The sequence below is a fragment of the Cryptomeria japonica genome, chromosome 11 (genome assembly GCF_030272615.1).
Source record: "Cryptomeria japonica chromosome 11, Sugi_1.0, whole genome shotgun sequence".
Taxonomy (NCBI): Eukaryota; Viridiplantae; Streptophyta; class Pinopsida; order Cupressales; family Cupressaceae; genus Cryptomeria; species Cryptomeria japonica.
In genome coordinates, this window is record NC_081415.1 from 722,077,801 (window position 1) to 722,103,676 (window position 25,876).

General features: G+C 37.8%; 1 protein-coding gene across 3 annotated transcripts in view; it reads left to right on the forward strand.

Annotated features, from left to right (window-relative positions):
• Window positions 1–25,876, forward strand: part of LOC131061265 (transcription initiation factor TFIID subunit 4b) — an 88,606-nt gene that overhangs the window by 41,018 nt on the left and 21,712 nt on the right. For all 3 annotated transcript variants that reach the window (XM_057994840.2, XM_057994842.2, XM_057994841.2), the window contains one exon: window positions 7,774–7,869. In XM_057994840.2, the coding sequence (XP_057850823.2) occupies window positions 7,774–7,869 (96 nt within the window). The remainder of the gene's footprint in view (window positions 1–7,773; window positions 7,870–25,876) is intronic.

Genomic DNA, 25,876 nt, shown 5'->3' on the forward strand with positions numbered 1-25,876 from the left:
GTATTCACCTCCATTGTCAGATCTTAAACATTTAATTCTTTTACCAGAGGAGTTTTCAGTTAATGCTTTAAACTCTTTGAATTTACTTAAGACTTAATCAGATTCTTTAGATTTCAAGAAGTAGATCCAAGTTTTCCTAGAGAAATCATCTATGAAGATTACATAATAAAGAAATCCACTAGGAGATGCTATAGACATAGGACCACATAAATCAGAGTGAACAAGTTCTAGTTTGTCTTTAGCTCTATTTTCACTTTTATGAAATGGACTTTTAACATTTTTACCTATGGCACAACCTTTACAAGCATTATCATGGATTTGACTGAGTTTGGGTATACCTTTGACTAACTTTTCAAGGGATGGAAGAGCTTGATAATGCAAGTGTCCAAGTCTTCTATGCCATAACTCACAGGATTCAGGAACCTCATTAATGAGTTCTTGGATAGGGTTAGTAGAGAGCTTATAAAGACTATCATATCTATGACCAATTATGCGAGCAGATTTAAAACTAGATTTCTTAGGCCACGCAAGAACTTTTCCCTCAGAAAATGCAATTTGATAACCTTTATCTTCTAGAGCAGAAATGGAATTTAGGTTTTGTTTAATTCCAGGAACAAACAAGATATCACTGAGGTGCAAGGAAATACCAGAATCTAAATTTAGAGAAGTAGAGCCAGCACCTCTTAGCGAATAACGAGCATCATCACCAATTACTATGTGAAGCGTATCCTTTTCTACCAAGTCTGAAAGGTGATCACAGTAGCCTATGATGTGTCTGGAGGCACCACTGTCAATCAACCAAGTATTGCTATCTGAGGGAATACTGCTAGATAGAGCGGAGATGAATAAGAAGTCATCATTTTGTTCTGATACTTCATTTAGGTTGGCTTCACTTTGGTTGGGGTTATATTGACATTCTTTAGCATAGTGACCAAATTTGTCACATCTAAAGTAGTGGACACAAGAGGTATCTCTTGTTTTCTTCCAAGGGTGTTGGGATCTAAATGGTCTGAATTCCCTATTTCTTTTTGGATAAGGTTTCTTCCAATTTCCCCCTTTCTTGCATTGAGCTGCAAGCATGTGATGATCATTTAAGTGGGAACTTTTGGTTTGCCCTCTTGTGATGAGGCAAGACTCTTCTTGGATACAATCATTTTTAAGGTGATCAAGGGTAGGTAACTCAGTCCTGCCACTTATAGTTTGGATAAATGACTCCTATGAGTGAGGTAGACCATTTAGGGCAATCATGACAAGGTCTTTGTTTTCCATGTTATGGCCAATTAAACCTAGCTAATTCTTTAGTTCTGAAATTCTCATAAAGTAGGAAATAACAGAATCTTCTTTTGCCATTTTGATATTAAGTAGTTGTTGTCTTAAAGTAATTGCCCTACTAAGATTGTTAACTTCATATGTACCTTGTAAATGGCTGAACATTTCCCTTGTAGTGGTGAATGAGGCAATAGAGGTGACTAGGTGGTCTTTGACTGAATCAATGAGAATCTTCTTGGCCTTGACAACATCGTTTTTGAATTGTTTTAGCTCGGCTGCATCCGTAGGTTCAGTTAGCTCTTTTGCTTCTATGAATTGGAGAAGATCTTCTTCCTCTAGAGCCAACTTGATTCAAACTTTCCATGCAGTAAAATTGAGATTCCCATCAAGCCTATCTTCAACTTTCAGCCCCATTGACCTAACCTGCAAATGCTACACCAATCTGAAAATAAAGGAGTACTGAATTCTGAATCTGAAAGTTTGATCTAGCCTATAGCTCTGATACCATGCTAATTTTAGTACTTTTAGATTAGAGGAAACTCAGAAAATTAGAATTTGTTTTTAACTAGGTTCGTTAGATTTATCGATTTTCAGATTTAAGCATAGTAAGAACTGAATGCAAAAGAGACGAAGACAAAAATTACCCTGGGAAAACCTCCTAGGAGGAAAAACCCAGCCAGAAAAGATCCTCAGATCTGATTATGGTTTTAGATTCAATTGATAATTACACACTTATCTGGAGTATAGAAGTTGCAGTCACAAGGAAGATGATATAGAAGACTACACAGCTAGTTTGTTGACTGTGATTATAATTTACAGTCCTTTACTTGAGTCTTCAATGGAGATCCCTGTCTATGATGATAACTTGTGATCACCAATTAGATCTGTTGCACATACATGGAGTTCGCTGTGATCATCAATTGGATCTGCTACACATACATGAAGTTCGCTGTGATCTGCACCTACATGAAGTTCGCTGTAATCTGCACCTACATGAAGTTCGCTGTAACCTAATTGATAATCTGCTACCTGTGAATAAGGCTCGCTGTGATCTGCTGCTTGTAAAGAAGTTCACTACACAAGAAGGATATATTTCGCATTTACTTGATAACTGCCTTGATGCTATTGTGATAGGTATGTGTCTTATTTATAGGAGAGCAAACACTCCTAATCAAGTCGGCTTAATCCTTTTAATTTCTTTTGTGTGAAGAAGATAGGATCGACCCTATCAAGGTGTAGCGTGGGGATCTTTTGGAGAGCCGAAAGGTATAGAGCTTGGCCCTATATAATGGAGAAGGAGCTGGCCCCCCTTTAGGCGGATTCCAATGTTGCCCAAGGCAATTGGAATCCGCTAGGCACCTCATTAGTGCTTTTGAAGCAACTGGTTTCTGATCCTTCTTCTCCTTGCTATTCTTTTGTTTCTTATCCTTTTGATTACTACTTTGTCGTTTTTGTTCTTTTGTGCCTTGGTTGGCAGCCATGGCATGCGACTTAGAGGTTTTAAGAGTGCCCATATGGATTAACATAGTTTGCTCCCGAGTAAGAGAAATAGCAAAATCTTCCAAAGATGACATAGTGAATTGAGTCTGAAGTGCACTCTTCGTAGCATAGAAGGTAGAAACAAATACATATATTCTGAACTTAGCTTAGGGAGAATACTAACAATCAGTTGTTCATCTTTCTTTTCATTTCCACAATCTTTCAATTGCAACCTTAGTGACTTCAATTTGGTGAAGAAATCTTGGATTGTGTTGAAGTTTCTTGGACTTAAACTAAATAGTTCATTTTCCAACATATGACCCCTCATTGAATCTTGTTTGCCAAAGAGAGTTTATAGCTTTGCCTAGATTTCATTTGGTGTACTTAAAGAATCAATACAGAATAGCAACTTAGTAGAAACAAACGAACACAATGTTCCATAGGCTTCATCACATTTGTTAAACCACTTAGGCTTATCTTCATCTTTAGCAGGTTTTGTTTCATGTCCCATTGTTATCCTATGTAATCCAACTTTCTTTAAGTGAATTGTCACATGTGATTTCCACTCAAAGTAGTTGTATGGAGTTAGAATGGGCACATATGTTTGATCCATGATGAAGAATGTAGAAAAAGAAGTACTGAAAAGTTGAGAAATGCCAAATGTCTTTATAATTGGATGTTGTGTGTTCAATGAATGAACTGGGGACATAGCTGCAAGGACAAGGCTGCCATTAATTTGACCTCCTATCCTTGATTGCATCAGCTTTATTAGTTTCTTTTACCTATCCTCTCTGCACGACCATTTGAATTACTTACCAATTTCTAGGGCTGCTTGTCATAAGTCTTTGTTATGACAAAGTTTGTAAGAGTTCTTTCTTGAACATCCAACACTTGATCCTTCCTTCTTAGTCTTCTTCAAATTTTGAAGTTTCTCATTGTCTAAGCATGTGTACCATATCTTCATTTGGGATGCCTAAAATGACAAGCTTAGATAGAAAGATCATCCTTTGGCTGATCATTTATCTTATGATTTGAGCAATTTCTAGGACCACTTTAATTTATCACAAGCCATATATCTATGTTGCAAGGTTTTATATGTAAAGATAATGTTGACATAAAAGAAAACGTATCTACTTTTACGATATCCTGCAGTATAATGCATTGTTTGCTCCAAAATGGAACAAATTTGAGAAATGTGTGCATCACTACTCTTGGTAATTTGAATCAAAGAAGCAATAGTCTGCAATTGCCATTATACCCAATTAATCGTGAATCATGGAGCTAGATGATTTATTCCTCAGAAAAATCCCAATCCCGAAAAAATCGTTGACCCAATTTTCAATGTTTTTTTGCATTTAAATCGCATTAAAATCATGTTAAAAACCTCAAAAAATAGCAAAAAATTTGAAAAAATCATTGCAAAAACCCACAAAACACTAGAAAAACTCGTCAAATTACATTATTGCTTAAAAAAAGGGCTGATTCCAAGATGGAATCAGAGTCAGCATGGAATCAACGTTGAAACAGATTGTTATTTTGTCCCTTACTTTTCTTCCCAACCTTTGAAAAACCCTAAATAGGAGTGGGAGGAGCAATGGTGGTCATCAACTGAATTTGAAAGGGCCTTGATCATCCTAAATTGTGGGGGGCATATGTGATAGTGTTGAAGTGTTGGCAAATCTGCTTTAAATTGCAGTTTTTATATGACTCGAGCTCTATGCACACCTTGCCCCATGGATTCTGATGCAAAAAGGTATATAATTAATATTATACACTTTTAAAATTATAACTATTATGCACTATTATAGATGGCACTTTGATTGGGAAGGAGTGAACCCCTATAATTTATAATTAATATTATAAAGTAGTTTTAAAATTTAAACTATTATAGAGTATTAATATATATAAATAGCTATATAATAAACTATAAATAAAAAATAATGTAAAATTTAATAATATACATGTTCAATTTTAATATAATATAGTATTATATATTTTTTTGATTGAGGAAACTTGGGTTTTTAGCCTTGTCTAAGCCTAGAGAGATCACTTACGGAGGATCTCTTCCCACAAGGCCATTTTTTTGGGGGGCCATCATTCCCCACACTTCTCTCATTCAAACCCATGAGCTCAACGACCCAGTGAATATTAGAATATTGTAATGTTTCTTTAATGGTCGTCTTAGTCTTCTTACTCGTCTTTAGGTAGTTTCTATTTTTAGTTTTAGTTTATGATTGTTTCTTTTAGAAACATCGTCTGTTGTAAAATCTTTATATAGAGCTCTCGCTTCGTTGTTTAATATATCATGACATTGAATATTTTAATAACATGGTATTAGGGCCGGTCTGAGCCTGTTTCCCTCACGGGAGGGCTCAAAATTATGGGAAGGCTTTTCCGGTTCTCTGTTTTGATATAGATTTGCAAAGGTGGGTTTTTGTGTTCAAACCATGAAGGGTTTTGACCCGTCTTCTAGGCAAAGATCGTATAGGATTTTGCATGCATAATTTCATGGGCTCTTTTGGAGCTATAATTCAAATTTTTTGTGGGTTCGTAGATCTGTGTTCGTGGGCAATTTGGGTGTTGCATTTGAAGATCGTGGAGGTTTTCTTATGTTTTTTCGTGCACACAAATTTTGGTTTCTGTTTGCGACTATGATGTTTCATATCTGCAACCCGCATTTGTATTCTGCATTTTGCGACCTAGGGTTTCAGATCCTATGTACCTACTATCTAGGGCTTCGTGGAGTCAAGCTTTGTTCGATGTCTTCATCTCCCTGCAAAAATGCGACTAGGGCAGGCAATCTGCCTCTTTGTTTGGTCGCCTGGAGATGTTTTGATGGGTTTTCATAATTTTTTTCCCTTAAAAAATTATTGGTGGGTTTTAATAAATTTTTTCCCTTAAAAAATTTCTGAACAAATGTTCCCGTCTAAGGGTTTTTACTGTTTTTTCTGAAAAAAATGATGCTTTGTAATCTTCAGTTTTAGGGTTTGACGGGTTTTTTCTAAAAAATCATAGCTTCTTGCAGTCTGATTTGGGGCGTCACACTCATCTGCAAAAGTTTGTTAAGGGTTTTCCTATTTTTCCATCTTCATCTTGGTGTCTCTGGCTACAAGGAGTGATACCTTTGTTATCCAATGTCAGGTTGGATGATTTGTGGAGATATCCAGAAGTTCTGCAGATTTTGGGATAAAAGAAACAATCATCAACTTAAACTGAAAATAGAAACTACCTAAAGACAACTAAGATGACCATTAAAGAAACATTACAATATTCTAATAGTGAAGGCACAAGGCCTGTGAGCTTAGTAGCCTAGCGGGAGTTTGAACCTTGGTGGCGACCTTACCAACAAAGTGTTCCTACCGGGACACTAAATGTTCAAAGATAAATACATATACATATACATATACATATACATATACATATACATATATGCATATGTATATGTATACATGATTTTTAATTTATAATTGATATATTTAATTTTTTCTCAGACAAAGACATACAATTCGTCATATGAGCAATGTATCAAAGTGCTCCATGAAATAAATCGGAATGACAACAAACAAGCTTACATACTTGTAATAAAACAGCCTCCAACACATAACCATTAACATTTGTCTCCATCTAAAATAGTAGTTGCAAGCTAGGTATTGCCAAAACCAGTACTTGCTAATCTTTTACTTCAACTAAACAAATGCGATTTTGTTGAATTCTACCCTATATAAAGGACTTACTAATTCCCATTAGGGAACATAAAGCATTGAAAATTGTGGAATATGATCTGAAAAGCTTTCTCAAATATTGAACTACCTCTAGAAAACTCCTTGCTTCAATCACAATGAAAGTCTTGGATCACTTCAAAATGGCTTCCACTTTTACTAAATTCCTAACAGTACCTGGATCTCTGTTTGATAAATTTTGATCTCAGTTACTTCATAGACTTAGCTGATATTTGAACTCAGACTTACTATTTGGTGTATTTAATGATTGCCCTTTTAAAAAGTTAACTGAATATTTGCCTATGTAATCAGCAATATGAATATAAACAACAAAAATCTATTTTCCACAATAAGTTTTTTAAAAAGTGGTTTTTGTCTATTTTTCTACATTCTTTTACAATTTTTTTAAATTCCAATTTTTTCTAAATTTTTTCAAAAAATCTTATACTTTTGGTTTGCCGATTTTTTCCACAAATGATTTTTGCTGCTCTAATCTGAATAACTTTAACCATTTTTTTGATAGTATTTTAACCTATATGCTTAAGAATACCTCATCGAATTTCTGATTGCAAAGTTTCTACTATTCCCTGCATGCATGACAAGTGAAAACCTTCTCAACATAATTAAACCTTGATGTTGAATGTCTCGCTTACAAACATTTTTTTCTGCAATGTGTAGCCTTCCCTCGAATGCTTGTTATTTTTTGGGGTAAAAGTGGCAACAAAATCCCTCTAGATTCTGGATACAGAGTAAAATGAAAATTTCTTTTGGTTTTCTTCTCTACTTGCTATTTACCCATTTATCTGTGTTCTATAGATCGAGTTCATCCCATCATATCTACAAATCAAAGCACTTACTTTCAACAAAGCTCCCTTTCTCAAGAGCAGGAAAGTGATAAATATGAAATCAAACATTCAGATTCGTTTTTTGATTGCATTTGTTTTCTATGTTATGTATTAACTCTCATACTGGGTCTTACCTCGTCCTGACTCAAAGGGGACCTTATTAACTCTTTAACATATCCCACAGAATGAGAACCGAGTTGTATCCTCTTCTGGTTTCTCTTTATCATATCTGAATATATAACTCTTGTTATAGTTATTTAATCACATATTTACTTGTCAGTACTATAATAAGTTATTTATGTTCATTAGTACTATTACATGGAGTTATTCAATTAGAAGTTCTTTATAAAGAGATATATATATTCATGGGCAGGGTGTTAATAGAAACTACAAGCAAATGTTGAGAAATTTTATTGCTTATTTTTATGTGGAATTTTGTTCCCTACATTTGCATTTAACAGAGGAATGAGATAACCAAGAACGATTTTGTAAGTGGTACAAGGAAAGTGGTTGGAGATCAAATACTTGTGCAAACGGTTAAGCAAATCCAGAAAAAGGTAAGTGTAATTGTCACAATTGTTTTGCTTTTTTTGTGTACTATTTAAGTAGAATGTTTCAATGGTATCTGAAAATGACATTTATGTGGTATTATTCAAGAAGTACAACAAGCAGAATCCAAGTCAGTATCAAGCTCACAATCAAATCAGCTGTAGCAAAACAACACAGCAACAGAAACAACATACTCAGGGTTCTCAAAAATTCTTGTCAGAAAAAAGCTTTCATACACAGCTATTAAATGAACAAAATCCATGTCTTTACAGTCTTTACATCAGGTCAAGCACAAGGTAGATAGGATTATAATTGGATTCTCACCATCTAATCAGTTGTAGAAACCACATCTAGAGAACCCTCAGTGTAATAGACAGCCCTGTTTGCTACCTAATTTGTGCTCTCCTTTTCCGACTGAGATGTTTGGCTAAACAGTTTGCTTGCAGGTGTAATATATTGTTTTCATTTTCAGATTTGCAATATGTTTGGAATTATATTTGTGCTCAATGTTTAGAAGCATAACAGAGAAAGCAAACTTGCACCAAGAATAAGAACATCTTAAATCATACAGCAAAGAACAGATTTTCAAATAATAAACTACGTTACCGGGCTCTGCAAGGGGACCCCCCGGGTCTCGGTCCGGTTCCTTGTGGGTTCGGCCCAGCGAACCTAGGAAGAACCTGGGAAGAATTTTGATACTTTTCAAAGGACCCATGAAGAATTTGAAAGTGTTTTTTTTGCCAAAAAGGCAAATCCGACCCCCCCAACCCTAACTTGACCTCTCAAAACACCAACAAGGTAAAACCTATTTCATTTTTGCACAATAGAATGAAAAACAAAGCTTTTTTTCTCCATTTTTCATTGCTCATAAATCTGATTGCTTCAACCCTGTCCTAAATGCATCTCCAGGAAGCAATAAAAAAGGCTACTCATGGAAACATTAAGTGCCTTGATAAAAGCAGACTCTCCACAGGCCATAGATAGTGTATTGTAGTACATGTACTGTCAGAATTAGTAATAATGAACTATTTATAAAAACTTTGGAAAATAGGCTACTTCAGATACTATTCTTGGTGGCATCCTCGCCACCAATTACAGAAGCTAACAAGTTACCGAAACAAGCTTAATTGCTAGTACTGCTATCAATGCTAGTGCTAGTGCCAGTGCCAATGCCATTCCCAGTGGCACTGTTTGTGGTTCTTCTAATTTACCACAACATATGGAGGATGATGATGATATTTTTGACGACCCATATGATATTTGATCAGTGTTGGCTGATTGTTGACACTTGACAATATTATTTTTGAACTAAAATATTAATATGGTGGTGTATTTACTATTTTGCTATGTTATTTGAACTAAAACTTAAATATACATCATGATAGTCAAGTTTTGACTATTAATTGGTGGAATATTTTGCTATGTTATTTGACTATTAGCATAGTGGTGTATCTTGATTTTTGATTTTTGATTTTTATATGTTTTTGTACTAATGAACCCAAAACCCCCCAAAAAAATTTGTCTGAACCCGCGAACCTGAACCCAAAACCAATCTTGAACTGGGACCAACAACTTAGTACTGCAAATCAAATGGCAGTTCTGTCCATATTATTACAACTTCACGTAATGAAGAGCAACTTCAGAAAAGTATCAGAGAATCAGCAATTTATTGCAGGGAAAAAGACCATGACCAATGATTTTGAGCTCATGCCATAGAAGAAACAACACATGCCAAGAGAATGCTGGTCACGTCCAAGAATAAATAGTACTGCTAGGAAGCAATCCCACACTAAGATGAAGGTCTAGCGGCCAGCAAGCTCCTGGTTGATCCAATACTATCACACAGCTAGGCAAATGTGTTCTAAATCTTCAGCGACCGTTAGTAATTCCCACGCCTATCAGCAACTCACGCTATGGAATGAAGGGAAGGTTTCACCAAGAAGAAATGCTCCATGTCAAACTAAGGAGGCTTTGTACCAAACAACAAAACCTCACATGAAAGATGGCTGCAAACCACGACTTGCAGATATATGAATAAGCCATACCAAAACAAATATGTCCAACTTCCATGCCAAAGCAAAAGTTAGCCTCACGCCATGGTAAGGGTTAAAGTATACGCCAAGAATATAAGCTTGCAAATAGGTGTTCAAAACTCAAAACTCAATGCCAAGGAAAGTGACCAATCGCCCAACAAAGAAGCCAATGATGAAGCGGCCAAAAATCCTTCCAATCTAGCAAATAGGCACCAAGATTCTGAAGTAAAGTAGATGCCAAGAAACTCTCAATGTCTCACACCAAAGCTCACACTAATCAAGAAAATTCAACGTTAAGGATAAGTGATAGATACAACAATTGTTGGGGTTAGCAAAGATGACATAGAAGAGTAAGGGAAATGTTGATGTGTTCACTAGGCACATGCAAACTCAGAATAAAATACCCAAGTATCTTACCCTCTCTTGAACAAAATCTTTCAAATGCTGAAGATTTGCTTAAGGTTCATCTGAGAAAGATTCCAAGGTTTTGAATGTAGGATCTCTACGTGTGGATAAGCCTAGTTGGTCGTTGTAATTACTGTTTCATCAAAGGGCATTTATGATTCGAAAAGACTTAACAATTGATAAGCAGATGGTATGCAGTAAGGATTTTCCCTAATACTACTAGATGATTTTAAAAAAAGGGGCACAAGGTGAGGGTTTAGAGGGGATCCTAAACTATTCTAGCATGAATGGATGAAGAAACAATACAAGTGAAACTCAACTAGTTATAGCATTGCCATACACAAACAACTTTGCTAGAACTAATGCAATCTTCTAGGGATGTTTTAAGTTACTCAAATCACTATCAACCATAGACACCATCAATTGAATGCATATCCAGGGTTAAATGATGATTGAACTTAAATACTTTTATAATACTCCAGTTGACCACACAAGGCTTGCTTACAATCAGCAAGAAAGCTAGTGGTATGGATAACGAGCTTCACAATGCATCGAGTACAACATTCCACCATGAAATCTAATACTAAAATTATCATCAAAAGATTAGCTTAAGAAGATAGAAGAACCATGTAATGAGCTTCAAGGATTGAGTAAAACACCATAACTTCTATGTTTCATTAATCCAATGACCAAATAACAACAATTCTTCAAGTCTAACTTTTGCTATTATTGCTCTCTCACTATTCACTATCAATTGTTAACTATTAACTGCTCTCTATTCTCCTTATTAACCTTTACAAATGAAATGAGTGGAGCTTATATAGCACTCTAAAATACAATGAATGGCCTAGATTTAAAGAAGATCAAGGGCTGGGATTTTGACACCTAAACCCTAATTAGGGTTTGATACAAAAATTACCCTATTTAGATAAGCATTATCATAACATAGCCAATAGAAATTGGCACGAATAACGAGAAAACATTTTGCAATAGGGATCAAATTGCCACATCATTTCATAACAACTTTTCATCTAGAATTTTGTTCCCTTTTCCTTGTTCCTTTCTGGCATATTCAATGAATCTGGACGTAATCCCTTCAATCTCTGTAATAGGAATCTCAGGCAGGTTCTTCAATCATTCCTCCAAGTGAAGGACCTTTCAAAGGCCGCAAGAAGAGTCATCTCCCATCCGTGCTCCAACTCTTTTGTTCTATCAATCAGGAACATAGTAGCATACATTTGATCTCGCTGCTCTTCTGTGATCATGCTGTCTTCTCTACAAAAGATGAACTTGATTCTGTTCTCCAACTCTTGGATATCCACATCCGTCTCAATCTCTATCCTCCTATCAAGGATCACACATAGTACATCAAACACCTTGTCCTGAATGGGATGGATAGTGTCCTCGACTTGGCTGCACCTACTATTGATGTCCTTGAATAGAACCTCTTTCATTTGGAGCAAAGTTGACCATTGTAGGAAATTATGAGTTCCACCATCAACTATTCTTTCTCGAGCCAAAACTTGTCTTGATGTCCTTCTTACTACTTGTAGTACTGGGATAGTGATGTCCCTAGTATGAGTGAATGCATCGACTGTTACACCAAGACCATGAACTATCTCAAGAACTCGGATGGCTTTGTGTAGTATCTTCATCATATCTCCTACAAATTCCTTGGCTATCGTGTAGGATCTATCAATCCATGTATGCATGAGTTTGGCTGAGTTCATCTTTTCCACTTGATTTATTGACTCAAGAGTGAGTGCCTGCAGAGGTGAGACTACTGGATCTTGTCGCCTCAATGGCTCATTAAGCTGGCTAAAATAATTTCTCCAAGCGTTAATCTCTTTTTCCAACCTTTTATTCTTTTCTATTTCTTCCTTTAGCTTATCATTGACTGCCCTCACTAAATCAATCGCATCTTCCATGGCTTGCTCAGAGGTAAGTGGACCAAGATCAAAAGTCTCCAAATCATATTCTTCTGCCATGATCTCATCATCATACTTGTCCACTGCCGGTGTAGCTATCTGTATCTTCCTGGAGCCTGTATCATCTCTTATCACCTTGGATATCTTTGTAGCTTTCCTCTTTTCAATCCCTTCTTGAGACTTGCTTAGAAGACTTTCCAAATCAAATACCTTCTCTTCTTCAACTACAACTTCTCTTGTAAGTCTCTCTCTGAGCCAATCTGGAATGGAAGATTTACCTTCTTTTACTTGCATTTCCTCGGGCAATGGCTGCTCGCCTCTAAAAGGAGATGTTGCTTCATCATCATTTCTTTCTTCTTGCTGCTCATTATCACAAACTTGGAGAGCAAAAGACTGACTTGATGATTATTGAGGTGTCTTTCCTTTGTCCTGTCTATCATTCTGCATTGTGGACTCCATGGACTTATCTATCTCATGTACCTTCCCCCTTTGATCCTCACCTTGACCTATCTCTTTTTCATGTCTGGAAGAAGCACTAGGAGGATGATTAGGATTTACTTTTTGCTTCTTCTTGGATGACTCTCTCTTTTCAGGTCCCTCCTTTCTCTTCGATCCCTTGGAATCAGAAGTGTTCTCACTTGCACTCGCCTCTCCTTCTTCCGTTCTTGTTTCTAGGCTGAATGTCATAGTTATGTTTTGTTCTTTCAACTTTTGATGCTAGACATCCACCCATCTGCGAGTGCAACTCAAAACTGGATCCATCAATGCTCTCAAGTGCGCGACCTCTTGTTCATCGCAATCGATCTTCACCTCTTTGTCTTCTTTTTCATAGGAAGATTGAAGATATCTGCCACTGTCTTGTGCCTGATCTGCCACTCTATAGATCTTACATTTCCTGATGAGATCGAGGGATAATCGAGAGTGCATTTTTTTTTACCTCTACATCATCCTGAACATTCATCCAAAAGTCTTCTACTTGAAATACATGCTTGTATTTCTTTTTGATTGTTTCTTCCACATAACCATAAGGATCAAAATTATCTCTTGAAGCAAAAGATGTGAATGAGTAGAGAGAAAGCTCCTTATCTGCAGCTTCAGCTGCTTGATACTTAGGACAAACTTCAATTGAATTTCCAAGTGCAATAGGTACAGGGATACCATTTTCATGCTTGTGCCTTGATACCTTAGCACATGCTGCCAACTGTCTAGTCACCTCAAGTAGTACTATCCTGTCCGTAGGATACCTTGGCAACATATAGGGAGGTGAAGGACATTCGTGAATTCTGATGTAGGTGAATTTAGGAAATTGAATGAACCACGCACTGTGTTTCTTCACAAGCTCTTGTGCTTCTAGAGACAACCTTTGGTGAATCTCCCCTTGTAATGTCCTGGTGATATGCATTGTGAAAGTATCGTTGACTATCTTGTAGTACTTCTTGGGTGGATGGTGTAATTGGGCATAGGAATCACATACTCTTATCTCTCTGGGCCCTCTCCCAACTATGCCTCTATGAGCTAGTCCCGCATACTCATAGCATCTGGCTAAAGAATATATAACATATGAGATCATGTGGAATGATTTAGTAGGGACTAAACTCCTCAACTGCACATCTAGGTTGCTACTGATAATTATGGCCTAGTTGATCATCCCTTTCCCTTGTATGATCACTTGTATAAAGAAAAACATCCACTTGTCGAAAAAGAAGGCTTGAGAGGCACCTACAACTGGATTAAGCATGGTTATCAAGTCTCTGAATTCTTCTTGGAAATCAATTCTGTGAGGTACATTGGGCACCTTATTCAAGCGAGGCCTACTCTTGAGCAACCAATTCTTATTGATGAAATTCAGACAAGTATCAGGATCATCCTCGTAGATAGACTTGGCTCCTTCTAGGCTCTTGTAGATCATATCCCTTTGCTCTGGGAGATGAAAAGCTTCACTTATAGCTCCCTCCGAGAGGTAAGTGAGGACAGTACCATCCTTGGCCACAATTGTCCTTGAATGCGAATCATAGTGCTTGGCACATTCGATCGTTAGCTCATGACACCTGACTGCGGGAGGGAAACCTGCTGCTTTGATGATTCCACTCTCAATTATTTCTTGGCTATGGGTGATGGCTTGCCGATGTAGGGTGCTTCACGAAACTTCTTCACATTGAAGTTTCCTAGGTTGGTGTCTCCGACGTTGCTCCACTTGGACGTGATCTTTGTCTCCAAGTCTTCACTCCTTTGATCTTCTTTGATTAGGGCTTGTCGAGTAGTGGATCCACTCGTCTTTAGGGCTGCCATTTGTCACCTATATTAGTTAGCTTAAATTAGGGCCTTAAAAGGGAGTCACAAAGATGGGCGATTCAAGACCTTAAAATGACAATTATGCTATGAAATTAAAAATTTTGAAATTGAAATTACAAATGAATCAAGCTAAACAATGAAGACCTAAGTTTACAAAAAAAATAATCCTTATTGAACTAAATCAGATCTTCATCAAAATTTTGACATTGCACATACCTCAAACTTGATCTTGAACTTTGAAAGAAATGAACTTGAAAAGAGGGGTAAATAATGTCTTGCTATTGAATTCACCTCCTTCCTAAGTGATGCTCTAAGAAGTTCGCTCCTCTAAAAGATTCAGGTCTGCACCTTAAGTGAATAAAATTCACCTCTGGAGGATCACTGATCTTTAAGTTCGCCCTTTAGAGAATCAGGCCTGAAATTAAAAGTGTTGAATCTGTCTTGACCTGCCTCTATATATGATCTGACTTTCGCCTCCTCAATCACCAATCCGTCCAATGAAATCTGCCTTTGAAATTCGTCTTAATGAGTTCAGCTACTGTAGTTCGCTCTACTTTTGATTTCTGCTTCTGGAGATTGTGATTTTGCACTTGTCAAACCTGAAATTCGCCTTCTAACTGCTGGAATTCGCTCCTCAAATCTGCTCTTAACTTCGCTTTGGAGAAGGATTTCTTTGAATGAATGATGAATGCTTTAAGGATCAACCTTTCTTATATAGGCGCCTCCATAGGGGTTTGCACCTTTTGATTGCAAAGCCGACTTGTTCTAATGAATAAAATTAATTGTATTTCCCTTTAGGTTAGCCGACTTGGTCATTGAAATTCGAAATTTGTTCTTGGCGCTGTTGTGACGTTTTCACACATCGCCCCATTGCCAATGGGGACCCTTGCTTTTTTGCTTTTTAGGGTTTGTTCTTTAGGTTTTTTAGGGTTTTGTTAGTTAGCCTTTGCATTTTGAGTGCTGTCGGGGAGATCAATAGGGTAGCAAGTCCTACTTAAGTGATGCCCTAGTCCTGAAATTTGGCTAAGTCTGGAATGTCCTGATCCTGAAATTTGACTAAGTCTGGAAACTGAAAACCTCAAAAAGCTAGATTTTGGAATATAACTCCTGGAGGTCTGAAACCACTCTCAAACATCCTGAAAGTATATATGGAATATAACTTAAAGTATAACTTCTATCTTATACTTAAATGTTATATTCCATAAAAGTTATCCTGATAGAGAGTTCGAAAAGTCAAATTTCACTCCTGTCCTTCACTGAGGATCCAGAGCGAATTTCGCTCCTGTCCCTCCCAGGAGGACCAAGGCGAAGCGCTCCTATCCCTCACCAAGGGACCAGGGCGATAATACTTATTTGAGCCATTCCTGACCTTGTTTGGACGAATTGAGACATCAAAGGCATGGTGAAGGGCAAAATGAGCATGATGGAGCATCCAGACTTGATCAAAAGCAATGAAATGATGAAGTTTTGGCCTAGAAGGTCAAATTCGCTCCTGTCCCTCACTGAAGGACCAGAGCGATTTTCTTTATATGCACAATTTTAGACATTAAATTTTATTCATAGCATGAAGCAGGATGATATCTTCCCTAGCAAAGACATTTCATGGTGAAAAGTGAAGCATTTGGGCCTGGAGGACAAAAATCGCTCCTGTCCCTCACTGAAGGACCGGAGCTTGAAATCCAAAATTCCCTTGTCCTTGAAAGATTTGAATGATTTCGCGAATTGAGAAGATCAAAGGAGATACATTTTATCAGTTGAATATAACTTGAAAGCGCAATCATGAGGAAAATTGACCCTAGAAGCAAAATCGCTCCTGTCCCTCTGCCAGGGACCAGGGCGAATTTAAGTGATAGCTCCCGTCTCTCTCTCAGGGACCAGAGCGATTTTCCCTATAAGAAAGGTTTTGGGCGAAGATCAAGCAAAGGAGGCGTAACGAGTCCGTTGAAGATAATTTGAAGATTGCAAAAACGCCAAGTGAAGCCCATATTGTCCTAGGCGCTCCTGTCCCTCTCCCAGGGACCAGAGCGATTTCTTCCTTAGACAAATCTCTCGCCAAGATGAAGCAAATTACATGTCAAGGATGAGTGAAGGGAAGCATAGCGGATCCATTGAAGATGGTTTTAAAAGTTAGCAAAGCATGATTGAGCCTACAAGTGAAAGTTCGCTCCTGTCCCTCTCCTAGGGACCAGAGCGATATGGTTAGTGTCCCTTAGTCCTCCCATCCTTAGGCGCCAATATTTTCGAATTACATTAAAATGCCAAATTCGATAAAAATGTGAAAGATTTAATTAAATTGGTATTTAAAAATAGCGCATGGACATTCAATAATTAATTTAAAGCCTTTAAAAATTCGAGGTTTTTAATTACAAAGACATTTAATTAATTATTATTAAATTAAATTTTAAAAAAAGGGAGCGCTTGGGGTATTATTTTGCAAGGTCGGCCCCCTCTTTTATTAAATTTTATTTGTTTTTTGGGCCTATTTTCCAAGTCGGCCTAGGGGCAATTATCAAGATGAGCGCCTATATAAGAGGGGTGTGTTGAGCATGTTAATCCATCTTTCAATCATTTGTCCAAGTGCGATTTTGAAGGAGCAATAAAGGAGTGCGAGTTGAAGGCTAGAGGTGGAGCGAATTTTCCTCAAGGCGTTGAAGGCTAGAGGTGGTGAAGTTGATAGAAGAAGCACATTTTGAAGACTTTGATCCACATTTTGCCTAGCAAACTTGCTTAATTTTGCATCTTTTCTTAGAGTTAATTCCCAAGTGGAGGTATGGCGAGATTCTCCTAGTCTCAATTTTGAATTTTGAATTTTCAATCTCAAGTGGCTTAGTAAATTTAGGAAATGATAATTCAAAGATTTATCATGAGGTTGCCTAATTTAAAACTTAAATCCTCTTTCTAGTCTATATTTCCACGTTGCAAAATATATTACTAATTTTGAAATGTTGTGTAGGTATCAAGATGGCGACTCCAAGCTCGAAGGATCTGCAAGTCGGAAGGTTCTCCTCAAGGAAAATCAAGCCAGATCAAGGACGGTCTCCTCAAGGACGATCAAGCAAGGACAAGGGCGGCCTCCTCCAATCCAGCGTTTCAAGGCGAGGTACATCATCATCCTGCAAATCAAGGACGCAAGAAGTCAGAACAAGGGTTGTCATCACTTCTCCAGTCAGTGTGGTCCACCTCAGCATGTCCAGATTCAATGTACCTAACTCATGGAAGGTGGCACAAACTTCGATGTACCTACCTCGGCTATCCATTGGTCGAATTTTCTAGAGAGGACATGTGTCCAAGCAATACAATTTTATCATTGGTCAAGCATTAAATGTTATGTAATGGTTGTAACAAACCCTAATTAGGGTTTTCATTGTTGAATTTTGGCCATTGATCTCGAATTGATCTAAGCCATCGAATTGTATTGAGGGCACTATATAAGCCCTGGCATTTCATTTTGTAAAAGCATTAGGAATTAGAGAGAATAGGTTAGTTGGAAGAGTTAGAATATAGTTGATAGAATAGCAATTAGAGTAGAGTAGAGAGAGAAGGCAAAGATTGTTGCCAAGATGTTGTTGTAAAAGACTTGTAACTTCATTGAAGAAATGGTGAAATTTATGGGTCGATTCGACAATTTGCATGGTCTTTATACTTCTCATATTTGATTTCATGTTATTAGATGAGTGGAAGAAATATGCTTGATTGATGGTGAAATTCGCATATCCATACTACTAGCAGTTTGTTGATTGCAGACTTGCCTTGTGTGGTCAACTGGAATCATTCAGCTTAAGCTTAACTTCAATTGTCGCTTCTTCATTGATATGCATCAACCTGATGGTGTCTATGCCTGCAGTGATGATTTGAACATCATAAAGCTTCCCTTCGAAGATCGCACTAGCCTTGTGGAGATGGTCCTGCGATGTCAAAACAAGACCTAGTTAGAATTCCATCAAAGATCAATCATTGCTCCTACATTCTTAGTGTTAGGATTAGATCCTTTCCTCGCCCTCGTCTTTTTTCCTTTTTTCAAATCTAAGCTAGTAAGAGCCTGTGTTCCAGCAAAGCAGATCAGAAGTTCAATCATCAAATGTAAGTCCCCTTGTGATTCCAGCAAATCACATCATACCACAAAGAGCTTATCCACACGTAGAGACCCTACATACAAGAACCTTGAAGTCATCCTGATTGATCCTTTTTCGCGATATCTTCAGCAATCAGAGGCTTTACTCAAGAGAGGATAAGGTACCTTTAGGTATTTTATTCTGTGTTTGATAGTGTACGAAATACACGTCAACAGGCGCCAAAGGTGTAATTAGTCGTGTATCAATGCTTCTAGGCTGACTTGCATTTAGCCTTCTCTCCAATTCCATTTCTAATGCAAAGCACTTTGCTCTTCACATGATTTCGCTCTTGTACCTTCAAGAGGTACACACCTCTAACACAAGGTCGCTCCTATACCTTTGGAAGGGTCAGGAGCGAATCTTCTCCTCTTTGCTCAATTCACACTCAATTCCCCTTCTTAGACTTTATTTCTTAATTCTCCTCTCATCTTGTTCAAGTCAATTTGCCTTCATCCTAGCTTAAAACAAGATCTCCTTAGTGCATTAGGTGAGTGTTGTGCGTTGCACACGCTCCTTGTCGCGGACAAGGTCCCCTTTCCTCTTTTTGGCCTTTTGGCCTTAGCCCAATTGACATCCGCGCAGAGTGTCTCGCGTTCTTTTGAGCGAGCCCGTAATCAGTCCATGAGGTGATGATGTTATGAACGAAGGAGCCGGCGAATCCGTAAGATCAATTGAGCCTTCGGGCATGAAAATTCCAAGAGACAGTTTAAACCTGAAAATCGCCTGAGATAGGCGTAGGATGATAGAAACTGGTGAAATCTGCCAAGTAAAGGGATAAAGCGTTTGAAGGTCACATGAAGACCTCAAGTGCCGATTTTCGTTAGAGGATATAGGAGAGATAAAAGGATGCAAATGTCGAAGTTTCAAAACCTCTCGAGATCCTGAAATCCGCACCAAGGGGGGAGACATTAAGTGAGTTTCTAAGAGTTTGCAGAATCGGCCAAAATGCCGAAGTTCGCTAGCATTGGATGATCTATCAAGAAGTGAAAATTCGCAAAAGGCCTTCAAAGTGCGAAGTTTGAAAACACATTCCAAATCACCGAAGTTTGCATTTTTGAGGGCAAATGTAAAAAGTTAAAGTTGGCAAAATGCCCCAAAACCCCAAAATTTGCACTTTTAGGTGAAATGATAAAAGTTAAAAGCTTGCAAAGCCCGCAAAAATCCTGAAAATCGCAATATTAGAGGAAAGCACATTTTTTTAAAAAAAGTTTGAAAAGTGCATAAAATGTCGAAAATCGCGTAGGGAGCCAATTTTGCGAAAAGTAAAACTTAAAATCCCCCTCGAAATGCCGAAGTTCGCATTTAGGAGGTGAAAATGCGAAAAGGTTGAATGCGAGTTTTCAAAACACTGATAATCGCCGAAGTTCGCGATTTGAAGGTGAAGTGCGAAATAAATCAAAGCTTGCAAAGTGCACAATAACCCCGGAAATCGCATTCAAAGGAAGGCACGATTTTTTTTAAGGTTCACAAAAAACGCTAAGGCACCCAAAATCGCGATTTAGGGGATAGTGCGAAAAGTTAAGTTTGAAAACCCTCTCCATTTTGCTGAAGATCGCATAGGGTAAAATCGCGAAGTTTACGAACCTTGTGGAGAAGAAAATGCCATCTTCCCCCCCCTTTTTTCCGAAAAATTGCTCAAGGGAAATCACAAGAGGTAAAATCGCCATTCCGACCAAGGTAACAAATTGCTAAATTTAAGTGTTTCTAATCTGCATTCTCTTTCCAAACCATAGGCGCGCAAATTTGAAATACGGAGTTAACTGTTGGAGTTTGAAATTGCCGAACCCTCCCATTTCAAATTTGTAGGTTGTGAATTTATTTTCAAAACATAGGGCATAAGAGAGACTTTTTCTAGAATCCAAAGGAACTCATTCTTGCAAGGCAAGTTGTGTGAATTCACGCCATTCATTATCGCCAGGTAAGCGTGCTTCGCCTCTCTCTCTAAATCGTTTGAAATATTTGCAAAATCGGATAGGTGTATGTGCAAAATCAATTAAAATGCATTTTTTCCTCGTGTATAAGACGTCAGGCAGTGCAATTGAAATCAGAGTCTGATTCCTAGGAATCAGCTAGAAAACGCATTTTCAGACTTAGGAAAATTTTAAAGCATCGTCCATTTTGAAAGTTGATCCTAAAATGCCCAAGTATAAATTCGCAATCAAAAAGCTTCATAAATACCCATGTTTAAATCAATTAAGCTTTTAGCTAAACTGTCATGCTGTTCATTAAGTTCGGTTTTCAAATTGATCCTTGTATGCTGTCATATCCTTTATCTAACTTGCTTCACTTCCTTTATATCGCCTCGTAATCCGTGTCTGACTGTGCAGGATAAATGCCTAAATTGGCGGTAGAATCATCAAAGACACCTGTTGCAGTCGAGACATCACGAGCGTCCAAATCAGATATCCCTCGTAGAGTCGAAAAGATGAAGTATCAGTATCAGAGAGGGGGACTGAGGGAATCAAAAGTTCAGAATGTTTGGGAGAATGTCGGTGATATTGACTTGGGCCATATTGATATTCAAGATTTCAGAAACTGAGTTTTCTTCCCTAATGCCTATGGCAGGCCTAGGCGGATGATGGAAAGTGGCATTGCCCAGGTAGCAGGATTTCCCCCGACAGTGCAAAACTATGAGCTAGTAGTAGAGGCTGCCCGACACTACCAACCAAGCTCCAGATTGGTGCTCCTCGAGGGCATGCAATATAAAATTCGTCTCCCCCCTATGCCTCCATTCAGTTTGTTGTTCCAATTGTGCATTAGGTTCCAGGAGTATGTTCGCGAAGAATGTGCAACAGGTCGGGACCTTTGGAAAGAATATTTGCATGGAGAAGATGAATTCTTGGTAAAAGGATATGAAACTGGAAAAGAAAAAGTGCTTTTTCCTTTTAAATTTTGAAAAGTGCACTTTTTGGCCAAAGGGTCATATTTGACATCCAAGTCAACTATAAACTTAAAACTTTGTGTATGTGCACTTTTTGAATTATTTTGGATAAAGTTTTAATTACCTTTTTAGGTAGTTATTGCTTCCTTTGGGGTAGTTGCTGATATTTATCCTCCATTTATGGGTATGGGTACCTTTTGTAAGGATGAATCTGGGCCACTTGTTTAGATTAGATCTTGGCCATTCATCTATTTTTGAAGCCTATTTAAAGGGGACTCGTTTTCCCTCTTTTGTAAGAAGTTCATGGATTGTTGTTGAAGCTCTGGCAAAATTTACAGGATTTAATGCAAAATTATGACTGTTCCAATTTCATTGTGAGTGCATGGTCTCCTTCTTCACCAATTTGAATTATTCTGTTATGCTTCTTTCATTTCTATAGCATTTTCTAGATAAACATCTGATAGAATCCTCGCTGTTCAAACTTCATACCATTAGGGACTGACTGATTGTCATTCCTTCTGCATGGTTAATCTGAACCCTTTCACATGCTTAGTTCGGTTAGTGAATACTCATTGAATGAATGTTAAAGTTCTGAAGTTGTGTTTAATAGCATGAAAACTCTATTTTCCTTGAAGATCGCACTAGATTCATACAAGTATTGTGCTTAAATGACTGATAGTGTTTAATCTAGTTATTTGGAGGTGTCTGTCTGTTTTTCTTATTAAGCTATCTTAGCTAAATAATTAGATTTCCTGTATCCCTTTTACTTATCCCTCCTTTTTTCCCTTTTTTTAACTAAGAAGAAAATCCACAGTCCTGCTGAAATAGTATCATCTAACTGGAACCAATCAATAACGAGACTGTTAAAGTTTTAGGGAACTCATCCAACAATTATCTATATCACCGTAAGTCCCCTTTGTGTTCCCAGCAAAACACATCAAACCACTGAGCAATCCCGCAGTCAAGATCTGACAATCAAAACCTTGAGGTCGTCCCCTTTGAGCAACAAAACCAGCATTAGGGATTTCCTTATCTCAAGAGAGGATAGGATACTCATCGAGTACATTCTATTCTGCGTTGGCCGGATGGAGTCGTAGCAATGCGATTTCAGACACGTCAACAGTGAGATAGGGGGTCCTTCCAAGAGGCTCGTTCCTTTACCTTTGGAAGTGTTAGGAGTGAAATTCTCTTTTGATTCAATTCTTTCACCATTCCTCAATACTTTACCTTGAACTTAACTTTTGAATCCTTCTTCCATCATGATCAAGTCGATTTGTCTTCAATTTTGCTTAGGATGAGATCCATTCAATGCCTTAGGTGAAAAATGAAGCCCTTTCAAGAATTTCGCTTGTGTACCTTAGAGAGGTACGGGACCCTTAGGAAAATTTGCTCTTGTACCTTTGGAAGGGTCAGGAGCGAAATTTGCTTGATAGCTCAAATCCTTAACCTTTTGCCATTCAACTTCATTTCGATGTACTTCAAAGACATAAAAGAATTATCTCCCCTTCACTCAAGGCCTAAAAGCATGAATTTGATCCAAATGAGAAGGAAGAGAGGAGGTCTAGTAAAATTCGCTCCTGTACCTTTGGAAGGGTCAGGAGCGAAATTGAAAATGTTGCTCAAATTCTCCATACTTCATCGTTCAACTTGGTTTGAATTCTCTTTTAAAAGCACAAATAACTCAACTTTCTTTCAATCAAGCTGTGAAGGTGTGAGTTTGGATCCAAGTAAGGAGCAAGAATGTCTTTTTTTAAGAAAATTCGCTCTTGTACCCTTGGAAGGGTCATGAGTGAATTTTATGCTTGTGCTCAAATTCTTAACTTCTTCTCCAAATTTCTAAATTCAAGCTTGCTTAAATTCGTCCCCAAAGGTAAGTTCAATTTGATTCCTCTCCAATCAACACTCTAAAGTGAGATTTCCATCCAAATCAGAAGCACAAAGAGAGCCTAAGAAGAATTCGCTCCTGTACCTTTGGAAGGGTTAGGAGCGAATTTGATGCTCTAGCTCAAATTCTCATCTCTTTCTTCAAATCTTCATGTCTAAACCTCATGACCTTGCTCCTCAAAGGGAAAATGAGTGAAATTCGTATCAAACAAAGCCTTAAAGTGAAGTCTTCAACCCAAATAGGGGGGTAAAGGGAGCCTAAAGAGAATTTTGCTCCTATACCTTTAGAATGTAGCTCAGGGTCTCCAATTTTCTCCAATTTTACACGCTCAAGTCTCATGTGCCTTGCTCCTCAAAGGGAAATGAATGGAATTTGCATCAAACTAGGCTCTAAGGTGAAGTCCCCTATACAAGTCAAGGCAATAATTCTTCTTCTTCAAGGAATTCGCTCCTGTACCTTTGGAAGGGTCATGAACGAATTTTATGCTTGCTCCCAAATTCCTCATTGCTAATGGTCAACGTTCATTTAAGTTCATCTCCACATGCATGTTTAAATCAATTTTACCTTAGTCAAGGGCTTGAAGCAAGATTTTGGCTTGATTTGAAGACAATAGAGAGGGCTCCAAAGGATTCGTTCCTGTACCTTTGGAAGGGTCAGGAGCGAATTTGATCAAATTGCCCTCATTGAATCTTCATTCTTCACGGTCGCACTTGATCTTTGCTCCATCATCCATCAACACGACCAACTTAGACTCTAAAATGGGAGTCTTTGACGATACTTGTTCTAACAATTCATTCCTAGATACCCATTCCTGACTTACTTTGATTCAATCTCACATGTCCCAAAGGCAACGCTACCCTAGGACTTACATCTACACTCCTCGCATGGCGAGATGACTCCACACTCTCAAACTCAAATCAAATATTGAACCTAAAAGACAAACCCAAAGGACAGCTATGCGACAGGCTCCTCAAAGGAAACCCTAATTCCCTAACCTAGGCCATCACGGACTCACTCAAATCACCCGACAAGCAGAGAGAAGCAGGACAAAGAGAAAGCAAGACCCAAAAAAGAAGGGGGTCCCCATTTTGATGGGGCGATGTGTGATATGGTCACAACAGGAAAGACCCAAATTTTCATGTTATAAATGCAACTCTAAAGATCAAAAAGTTAAATTTGATTGCCAAAAAGATTGTGAGGTCATCTTCTTGATTTTGATGTAATTCAAGATTTCAAATCATTTCACCTATTCTTGCTTTTCCCTCTCCTACTTCTCCACTAGCTTCTACTTCTAAGTGCTTGTCCTTGTCATCTACTTGATGTTTTTCATCTTCCATCTATATGCAAAACTCCTCTTGTTCCACTTCTTGTTCCTTCCCAACCTCATCCTCAAAATCTTTTTCTTCTAGTTATTCCTATTAACCAACTTCTTGAACCACCTCTTGTCATCACAAGCTCTTCTCCAATAAGGAGCCCTTGTAGAAAGATATGCATCAGACTGAGTCATGTCTAGAAAGAGGATGGTTGTATCCTCTTATTATCTCAATTTTGCATCAGTCATGGGCTATTGTTTATGAGTCTAGCCCAAGAAGCTGGAGAGGCAATCTTGGCTGAAGAAAGTATTTGATGATCATTTGGTAGTGGGGGTGGCCATTCCTCTCAAGGGAAAGCCAATGCTTGATTTGGAGCTGACAAATTTTCAGATGATAGATATAGATTTGGATTAAGAACACCCAAAGGAGATGTTAATTTCTTTGATATTGTCTCGGAAAACCTAAACACGTGTTCACAAAGATGGTGAAGACAAGGGAGCCTTTAAGGCAGAAAACAGATAACTTCACGAAAATATTGCTCGCCTTCTTCAGCTCATTTTGAACCCTGCAAATTTTGTACCACAAGTTTTGCAATCCCAAGATTACCAGAGGTGGTTATATCACCTAGTTGCACATGGAAAGAGCACAAAAGTAAATGAATTAAGATTATTTGTCAACAAGGGAAAAAGACATAGAAACAAAAGATTTTAGAGTTCGAGCATGGTATGATGGGCAGAGTCTATACTTATGAATGTTTCATAGAAAAGTTGAAAATTGCTAACACACTTGGGTCAGAGAGTTCCAGATTCTGCTACTATGCCAGGCTTGTCAATTGGGGTTCCAGAGTAGCGAGTTTTTGATGCTCCTATTTTTTTATCATAACTGTGTGGATCAACTAATTTTAGATGACTTTATAGAAGGTTTATATGTAGAGACTTAATATTTTTTGACAAAAATATATTTCAATAGTTATATTATCAGATTAGGTATTTTGGGCTCGCATTGATTGCAAGGAAATTAGTTTTAGACTTTTAGTCTAGAAACTTCTGTATGCTTTTTATTTATCTTCAATGGATCACATAAATTTTTTAAAAAACTTACAAGTGAATGATATTGGCTCTTAGATTTAGTAATGGTAATTGGTATGCTTGTTGTTTAAAGCCTGC